Source organism: Lissotriton vulgaris, chromosome 1_1 (genome assembly GCF_964263255.1).
Source record: "Lissotriton vulgaris chromosome 1_1, aLisVul1.2, whole genome shotgun sequence".
Taxonomy (NCBI): Eukaryota; Metazoa; Chordata; class Amphibia; order Caudata; family Salamandridae; genus Lissotriton; species Lissotriton vulgaris.
In genome coordinates this window covers 1,399,107,687-1,399,117,963 of record NC_141685.1, presented here as the reverse complement: position 1 = coordinate 1,399,117,963, position 10,277 = coordinate 1,399,107,687, and the positions used below count along the sequence as shown (strand labels likewise).

Here is a 10,277-nt window from a genome sequence, read left to right as displayed (position 1 = left end):
CCAGCAGTATTCTGCCCAAACCAACACCACAGGAAGGAGCCTGCCAAGGAAATAAATAACCAAAGTAGACAAAAACAACCACAGAAACACAAGGCTTTCATAGCCAGGCTCGTGCAAACCGAGTATTAATGAAAGCCATTCAGAGAGATACCTCTCTGGTGGTTCTTCCATGTAAAGAGGAACACGATCTAGAAATCAGACTGCCCTCCTTGGCAAAAAAGTCAATTGGAAGGAGTATGGGAGGGTAGGGGGGGGGGGGGGCAATACAAACAACAGAATGGAAGGAAATGGGCAACAGGACATAGAAAACAAGCATTGACATAGCCAATAGGTCACGCCTTTGGGACATTATAGGTCATTAATTATGCAGCACAATATTCTTGGTGCAACATCAACTGTTGCATGGCTAAACACTTATAATGCCCCAAAGGCGAAACTTATTGAATATGCTAATACTTGATGTTTATGGGTGCCAGTAGGTCTGAGCACCTATGTGCCTGTTCGTCTGCAATGGGTGCAGGTGTATTAGTCTACGCTTGTGAGTATTTTGAATGCTTGTGAGTATTTTGCTGTCTGCTTTTATGTAACTAGATCTGACAACGTGCACGGATATCTCATCTACATGTGTGCACCATATTAAAATCATATTGGCTTTTCCAGAGTCTATTTTGTAGTGGGGGTCATCATTTTCTTTTTACTTTACTATATCTCCTGAAAAAATAATCGGAAAATAAGTAATTACAATTTATTAAAAAGTGAAATGGCTTCTAAGCTAATAAGCAATGATTTGTATACATTTTTCAATACCAGGAGCCTTCCTTTCAAGTATAATTTCCAAACTATAGTTATGTTTCTGATATACTTTGTGTCAAAACAGAAAAAAGTAACACCGTATCTATCCTGCTATTTGGTCTATAAATTCGTTTCTGAAATTGTTTTAATAACACAGTAAGAGCCTGAAATTCCAATAAAGTTAAACTGAATTGAATTGAGTGACGCCAGCACGTAAGATACGTTTTTCAGAAGACCGGTCGAACAGACGTCCGTTTCGTTTCCTGTAAGTCGACCAATCAAGAGCTCCGAAGCTTGTTGAAGGCTGCACAGTAAAGGCTGCGCGCGCCGTCAGGGAGAGATTCCTTTGCTGCTGGAGGTGACGCCATATTGGAAGCAATCAAACGTTGGCTACTGCTAAAGTCCTCTCGGAGCAAGGATGTTGTACCTAGAAGATTACCTGGAGAGTAAGTAAGGGCCGGGAGGGAGGAGGGTTGCGGGACGCATGCCACGACCAGCGCAACCTGACCGCCATGTCTTCTCTCTCTCCCTCTCTGCAGTGATCGAGCAGTTGCCCATGGATCTGCGCGACAGGTTCACGGAAATGAGGGAGATGGACTTGCAAGTTCAAAGTACGTGCTTCCTCCATACCCGCCGCTGTCAGACGTGCAACCCGGGGGAGGAGCTCAAGGGACATAGAGTCCGCCTACTGCATGCAAATTACTCCCATCACCAACACATTCTTTCTGTCACACAGCAGAACCATGTTCCATTTATGTTGACAGCCGCATCCAGTTCCATAGATCAGATCAATGCTCTGCTTTATTGCTTACAGCAGCACTAATCTACACCGTTATAGAGCTGCATTCTCCTTTGTCCCTTCCATTAGAATACATTATTGTATTTTACAGCACCTCCGTTTTCTCTTTATCTGCAGCAGTTGCCCTGCTTCAACTCACGGAGCAGTATACTGCTATATCACATCGGAGCAGCATGCCCCCTTTATTTGGCAACAGATCCACGCTCTGTTCGTGACAGCAACCATTCTGCTCTGTACCGTACAGTAGAACTACGCTCAGTGAGAAGCAATCACTCCTGCTGTGCATCATACAACATATTTATTCTCCATGTGTATGACGATATCATGCTCTGCATGTTACCGCACGTCTGCGCTAGTTGACAGGTTGCAGCGGGCATTTTTAATGTTACAGAGCAGCAGCTTCCTGCTCTGGATCATACAGAATCCGCATGCTTCATTATCCGAGTAGCTTCCCTGCTCCATGGAAACGTTTCAGCCGGCTTACTGTAGTGGTAGCATCTCGGAGGCTGCATATTTCTGCGCCCAGTATCACAGAGTATAGTTTGACTCCACGGAGAATAAGAGCCTAGCTCCCTGAAACGTTACAAGCACTTTGTGCTTGCCCGTTGCTCTTTATAGATTAGCACCCAACGCCTTTACCTATACAATTTGTATCATACCACAGCACCGCATGTTATTGGCTACTACGGAATATCATAGCGACCATCCACATACCTCTGCTTGCACCCTACTTTGTTTCTTTCAGCAGCACTTCACAACTTGTTTCTGCATGCTTCTTTGTGTTGTGCAGTACCTCACGAATTCTGCTTCGTTTCAAAGAGTAGTGCACTTCTCCATAAACTGCAGCACTCCAGCGCCTGTGTCTATATTTGCTCTGTATAATCGAGCAGCCCTTGCAAACGCGCCTGCATGCATTTTTACGTAAAACATCTTGAAAGCTCTGAAGACTTTAGATAATGTGGGACCACACTTGGTTTACTCAAATCTAGCGTATCCGTTAGAGGCGCTTGAAGCATACTTTCACTGCTTTCTTTGAAGTGATTGCGGTCCAAAGTTCGTATATCTTGTGGTAAGCCAGGTCATATAATTGTACATTAAACACAAATGGCCTGCCCTTCAAATAATACCTTAATTCGGCACTCATCATTGCTTTCTTTGGATAATGAAAACAACTTTCGCTGTTAAATATATTGGACCTCTATCACGTGCATTGAGCATTTTAAGAAAGTACTGTAAACTAACCCCTTTGCTTACAGTTTTACTAAAATTTCTCCTTGCGATCTCTCGCTTCGTTTATGTATTTTGCAGAGATTACGTTTTATTATTAGGTGGAGCTAAATGGTCAAGTTTATGGCTAAAAATAGTACCTTCCGACGGTTACTTTGCACCAGGAATCCTCCTTTCCTTATTGATTTAATCAGTTCGAAAGGACTGAAGAATATCACCAAATGTTCAATGGAGGCATTCCAAAACGCACTTCCCTCCGTATAATCATATAATACGTTTTGTTTTTTGGAGCACAATCTCATTCACTGTAAATCTCACTTTTGGAGAACAGCCTTAATAACTGTTTCCATGTCTCCTCTTTTGAAACCTAGCTTCCCTTGTTTGCTGCGAGTCCCATCATGTGGTGCAATCTCTTATCGGGTTTGTGTTTTGCACCATGGCACACAGTCTCACAGATTGGATGCTATTTTCACTACATGGTGCACACTGCTATTCGCTGAGCGAGTTTGCTATCTTGGAGTATCGTCTCACTTATTAGGGCGAGCCTTACATCTTGGTCTAAAGTATCGCTTGTTTTCTTAAAATAACATACCCTTGAAGTAGTATCTTACAAACTGTCTATCTTTTTAAAGCCCAGTCTTGGTGTTAAACATTCTCACACATAACATTGATACATGTAAAGTGCACTGAAATGAAAGCATGCTGGGAGGAGAGTCTCTTGCCATTCCTTGAAAGGGCGAGAATGGTTACGTGATGGTATATGTATTGTCTAAGATTCGCTAATCTTAGTGCAATGAAGGTTTTTGAATGGACTGAGGGTGAAATCGAGAGGGGAGCTATGTAGGTGTTGAAATGTGCTAGGTGGTGGGTACATTTAGTCTTAAGAAGGCAATGCAGCTTTCTGTGACTTGTCTTTTTACATGTTCTTCAAAGGAGAGGATAAGATCAATGGGGAAACCCGGGGACTTTTTCTTTGTTGGGAAGAGATGATGCATTTGAGAAGCATGGAGTTTACCTATATGTTCTGTAGCCAAACACACACACACTAAGGTATACAAAAAACCTAGAGCATTTGTAGAATATAAAGGGAGCACATTACAGGAAACATTTGTATTGTAAAACATTTTGTTTTTATAATCTATTCATATGTGTAAAGAAATAAAACAGGATACACTTTTATGGCTTTTCTGTATAATTTAGTGACTACTCCTAGTCTCGGTTCAATGGGAAGCCAAAACTGTTGAAACATACCAGTTTTGTTACTTCAACTTTACTATCAAGAATGCATCAGCCTAAACATCCTTCACATGGCATACTGTACACACATGGCATACTATACACGGACCCGTCTTTTCTTCATGGGTACGGCGACTGACTAGTGCTGCTTCCGGGGCTGTCTGGTAAAGGTCACTCCATTGCATACCTTGTGGGAATGCCAAAGTGTTGTGACCTACTGGAAGCAAGTGGGTGACTGAATATCGGAGATCCTGGGCTACGAGGTGTGACATACACCCCAGCTGTTCTCACTGGGCATCTGGGGTGAACAAACCCTGGACCGCTGTACCCTGCTATTTTGCAACCTATTCCTGACATTGGCATGTAGGGATCTACTGAAATAATGGAGGGCGCAAACGCATTCCATACGGGAGTGAGAAGCAGGCATAGATTGGTGTATGGGGCGGAGAAATTAATGTACCAAGTGAGAGGCTGCAGATTCAAATTTGAGAAGGTCTGTGCTCCTTGGATGGAGGAGAGGGGTGAGGGAGAGTGAGAACACGTGGGTGATACAATGCTGGCAGGGGGCAGGCCCGGCTCAAGCCACCAGACTAAGTGTTGGGCTTTGGTGTTGATTTGAAATGCTCTGGCTGTTGCAATGTTTTGTGCTCCAGTCCAACATTTGGGAAGACTTGGGCAACAACTTTTGTATGCTTGCTCACCTGCCTTCGGGAGTTGGGGGGTATGTTGTATTGTTTATTTTTTCCCTGGAAACTGAAGAAGATATTATATATATATATATATATATATATATATATCCACCCAGTCAAAAATAAAGTAACAGCAGCAGTACCTTTTGTGAGCCCTATATGTTCTCATTTTCTAGGGCACCCATAACTCTCACAGGTTGATTTCTCAGTGGTCATGTATGTATGTATGTATGTATAGGCATTTATATAGCGCACTACTTACTCGGAGGGTCCCAAGGCGCTTCGACCGCTGCGAAACCCTTCCTGGCTTCCCTGAGAGATGGCCCCTTAATGGGTATCTCCAGGGTGAGACCAGGCATTCCTGGCGGTCTGGTGGGGCCGTTAGTGAGGATGAGGCAAGCTAATGCCCAGAGTTGCAGAGTGTTTTTTATTCATGTCTGCTATAGTGCTACCCCATTCACTGGCAATGTTTCTACATGTCACCACAAAGCCTTTGGCATAAAAGGTCAGTTTGTAGTTGTGCAGTATTATTTCATCATTTATTAACAGTAGTGCCAGTTCTATCTGATTCCCTCAATGCTCTCCTAACCTCACTGTTAAACTTTGTCCAAAAATCTTGCACCACCACTGTCTTTGTAGGAATGCACCGTATTCAGTCCAGCACCTTCTGCAGGTCAGTGTATTGATTTGCTTCAGAAAGGGAACTTGTGACTGTTTGATAATTAAGGCTCCTGTTTTTACGGATGTTTACAAATAAATACAGACAGAAAGCAATGTGTTTTCTGTCTGCAGTTTATTTTTAAAAGTGGATAAATACAGAAAACTGGGCTTCTTTTAAGTGACACTCTGCACTGTCTTTCATGAATTATAGCCCAACAGCTGAGCAGAAGGACAGCATGGAAAGTTAAAAAAACAGGCTGACATTTTTTTAAATAACTGCGTAAGTCAACACACCTTTTTGGTATAATGCTAATATTTACAGCAGCGACTGGCATGGCTAGCGTGTGGCAGGCCCGGTGGCTCCTGGGTCGCATGGGGGTGAGGGGGATTGGAAAGGGGTATGCACAATAAAAAGGAAATATATATATTTTAACTTAGCTTCCCGCTTGGTCCCGTGTCTCTGCTCCTGCTCTTCTCCAGAAGCACAGCCAGGCCCCACTGACCAATCACACCGCTGGTTGGTTTTGAGCGTCCTGGTTGGACGCTCCACCAGGGAATTGAAGCCTGGGCTTGTTCTACATGCAGGCTGTAATGCAGCAATGGGGCGATGCTCCTCTGCAATAGCGGAGGAGGCGCCACTGAATATTTACCACTGGATGTATTGTTATGTAATATTTGGCAGCTTAAATAGCTATAACATGACAGACCTCAAAGTATGACTGTGTGTATATCAACTAAATAAACATGGAAATGTACAATGTAATAACTTCCTTTTTCTGCAAAACACTAAATAAATATGGATGAATACAGATCAAATAGCCCAAAAATAAATATGGATAAATAGACAAAAATGTTAACAAAATAAATACCATTAAACCTGGAGGCCTTTTGATAATGCATCCTGCGCAGGCTGACACCCAGGTTCGAATGTTATCTAAGCTGTGTCTTAGCAACATGAGTTTAGGTGCTGACCAGCTATACATCAAGTGTTGTCAGCATACAAATGTGTTTACATTAGGACTTTGGTTGTGCCCTCAGAAGCTGATGCATTTGTTTTTTTGAAGGCATTAGTAACCCCTTCAACAGTAAGGAACTAAAAGCCCACCCTTCACCCTGTTCATTCCCCCCCCCTGCCCCGCAGGGAGTGATTTGGCTCAATGCCCCAACCCTTTGAGGCTGCAAACACCCCCCACACAGTTGAATTCGTTATAAAGTTGGCAGGGATGGAGTTTGAAAGAGTTCTAGGGGTGGGTCTACAATAAAAGAAAAATGTACAATAAAAATGAGGGCATAAACACTGTCCATTTGTTGGAGATTTTGTTAAAGAAATGAATGTGTGGTTGTGAAGGTTTTGAAGGTGATGATCAAGGGTTTTCATTTCTTATGGAGGATTATGTGTGCTGTGAAAGGGTTGTACGTGGTAGTGTGTAGTTTTGAAGTATTGCAGGGGTTGGGTATCAGATATGAGGTCCAGGTTATTGCCAAACAAGATTTGTGGGTAGTGTGGATAACTTGGAGATTACTTTGAAAGACAGCGAGTCATTAGGAAGCTTCGTGGCTTTGGTGTTGTGGGAAGTAGTGAGGTGGAAGTCAGCAACTTAGATAATGGCAATTCTGGACATGGAGGGGACAAGGTAGTCTGTAACGTTAAAAAAAAAATCTTGGATAAGATATAAGAAATGAAATGTTATGTGGATGGGTGGAAACTAGTGTAGAGTGTACTGACATTTGAATGTGAAGGGTGTGCTTTGTGAATGATGGCCAGGAACCTGCCTCAGTTTTGTTAGTGGATGATTGTAGCGATCAGAGCAGTACTCGTCAAAATTGGGTTTGATGTAGAGACAAGCCAAGTTGAAGTGAACAAGAAGGTATCTTTTTTTCAACTAGTCTTGTTTCCTCATTTGTTTTTCTAACCTACTTTTTCTATTACTTTAAAACTTTATAAACATTTGAATTCGGTAGATCCTTCTACTCAGTTTGCTCTGGGCGAAGCTCAACCTAATGCCTCCTAAACATTTTATTGAGGTAGGTGTTTTATAAATCTCTGCATTGCAGTACAACTTGCACCAAGCACCACTGTTTTGTCAGGTATTTGAAATTTCAGCTAAAGCTTAAGTTTGAGATCCCGCCGAAGTAGGTTCATCGTGCTTTGGGTTGTACAAAACACATTTATTTCCTACTCAATAAAAATATTTTCAATAAAAACAATGTAGGCTCCTTTTTTCAGTTCGGATCATTATTTTTGTCTGTTTGGCTGATGTAATGGCAAATACCAGTTTCTCTTTTTCATGGATTATCCCTGGTTTTAACCTTGCACCCCCTATTCCCACAAATATTAACTTGTTATTTATCTATCAGCAAGGTCTTGTGCATCTGCAAGGAGTCACTGCCTATTCAGTTAAAATAAAAAAAGTGATAATGCCTTTAGTGTATCAAACCTTAAGGATGTTTGCGATGTTAAGTCTTTGACCACCCATGCCTGGATGACTGAAGCCAAACTCTTGCTACTTACTCGAACATGGTTTGCATATAGTGGGATGGCAGGAACACAATGGGATTATTCTGATAGCGTCACAAAAATTGTTGGGTTCATCTGTGACACAATGTGCTTTCATCAATTTTCGTACCCCATTCAAGAAGCTCGACTGAGGGATGCTCTGGTATAAAATAAAACCAGTTAATTTCCCTCACGTCATTAAAAAAGGATGACGGTAACAATGTATTTGCAGGAAAAAAAATCTTTCCTGTCGTTTCTGGCGGAAAATTCCTCTTCATAGCTTCGGAATGCTGTGCAACATACCATTCCACGTTTTTCGGAAAAGCTGTGTTTTTTTTCCATCCAGTGACCTTGATAAAGATGCAGGCCCATTTGCGGTGCTCCATATCATTTCTGGTTTTGTTACAGGAGTGCCTAAAGCGTACTCCTGATCTGAGAAGCAGAAGCTACTGCCATTGTGACCCACCGGTTGTGGCAGTGTTGTATGTCTCTAGGTAGCCTGGCTACCGATTCTCTCTAGTAAAGGTCTGTTCAGTCCCCATAATTAGTCCTTTGCCATACTAATGTCTTGGTGTGTATGTGAGATGAATGGAACCAGTCCTTGTGCTGCACAGAAGGATGGTGCCTTTTTTTTTGGCGAGCTGGTGATGTTCAAGTAGGACTTTCTCGTCCACATGTACAACCTTCCAGTCTTTGAAAAATGTGTACCTGATGGAAGGTTTTGCATTCCATTCCCTCTGTTCGGTATTGGTTCCCCTGCCCTGGGTGGAATTTGACACCACTCCAATTTCTGAAGTGGCCCTCTCTGAATGCAACTGAAGAAGATGGAACCCTTAGTTGGACGCCAAAACACATAACACGTTGAGCGGTCAAAACACTTCTGATTGGGGGCTCAAGGGCAAATTATGCAAGCAAGGACTATATGCTCCTCTATGATCGGAAGAACTTGCAAACCTTGGAATGTTGCTGACCGTTTTTGCTAGCTCTGGATCCTGCATTGACCACCAGATGGGTATCAGCACTGGACTTGTCAGCCAAAACTTGGCTTGTCTGTGTTGTCTTTGAAGTTTCTTGCTCCACAGCGTAGGAGGAAGGCAGTAGACAAGAGGCAGAGTCTCTGCTGGATTATTACCTTCCTACCAGATTGGGCCCAAGTCTCGGATAAACTGGGGAGTAGGGGAATTTACCTGACTGTACAGGAGCAGGCCTGTTCAATTCAGGAGATGGAGTCTGATCCCCAGGAAAACCTGTTCAAGGCAACGTTAATGAAGTACATGTGAGAGGACAGATTTCCAAAAGAAAGTAGGACTAGGGTCCTTTGGACCACTCTTTCATGCTGGGGTGGGTAAAGGAGGATAGACAAAGAAGTGAAGGAGGCGGATTGAATGAAAAGAGGTGGGAGCGTTGTGCCCTTGTGGATTGGATAGGGTGGTCAGAGGGGAGACTGAGCAAAAAGAGAAAGTGTGCAGGAGGCGTGGGCGGCAGAAGGGACATGTTGAAGAAATACAGGGTATGAAGTGCGTTAATCGAAGAGTGAAATAATTCCTGGTCTATGATGCCCTCTTAGAAACAGTTCTGCAGCTCAGTAGAATCACTACAAATGTGCTTCCTCCCTCAGGTCTACTGAAAGAATTATGGAGGTAGAAGCTCAATTTAGGGGTATGAGGAACATTTCCTAGCTCATCCTTCGCTCCATCTCTGGAGTCTTGTTGACCTAGGTTTGATGCTTTCACTAAAGCTAGGTTAGGCTCTAGCATCATTATTGACCCAGGCCATCTCTCACCATGATCACCTGACCATTATTGCTTGGGTTCCAGGAAGCTGCTTTGTCTGTGCTCATGTTTCTGATACTTGGATGTTCCGTTGGTTTCAGGCACTCGCATCTACAAGGATCTCTCATGCAATGAAGGATTGCCTTACTCACTAAATGCTGGTTGATTCATTGCTGGTGCTTGTATGCCACCTCATGAGTTAGGTCCGTGATTGGTTGTAGGGGCTTCCATTGTAGCCGGTTTCTGCTGCCTTACATTGTCTAGAATGATCCCACATATTTCTCAAATTTAACAACCAACCTTCAGGTGTTTGTTGGTATTCTTCCCAATATTGCCCAATGGTGTCCCCCAGTTGAGCCCTCCTATTTGGGTCATCACCCTTTATACTCTGGTGACACCTACGCCTTGGATCTGTTACTTGACCCCTTCAGGGTTATTGCCTTCCATTACCTGCCTTCTAAAATGTGGTTGCTGTGTTCTAGACCTGTTCTTTAATATACAAGGGCCCACAAGAGATGCATGTTCCCCGAAACAGTCCTTCCATTATTTCCTGACTTTCAAACATCACAATACTTGCGGCTCCCGTTTGAAGTATGTTATACCTT

At 43.0% G+C, this 10,277-nt stretch overlaps 1 protein-coding gene across 2 annotated transcripts in view; it reads left to right on the top strand.

Annotated features, from left to right (window-relative positions):
- Window positions 1-1,053: 1,053 nt before the first annotated feature.
- ING3 (inhibitor of growth family member 3) overlaps window positions 1,054-10,277 on the top strand; it is a 200,108-nt gene continuing 190,884 nt past the window's right edge. For both annotated transcript variants that reach the window (XM_086967020.1, XM_086967014.1), the window contains exons 1-2: window positions 1,054-1,238; window positions 1,332-1,403. In XM_086967020.1, coding sequence (XP_086823146.1) covers window positions 1,211-1,238; window positions 1,332-1,403 — 100 coding nt within the window. In that variant the 5' untranslated portion in view covers window positions 1,054-1,210. The remainder of the gene's footprint in view (window positions 1,239-1,331; window positions 1,404-10,277) is intronic.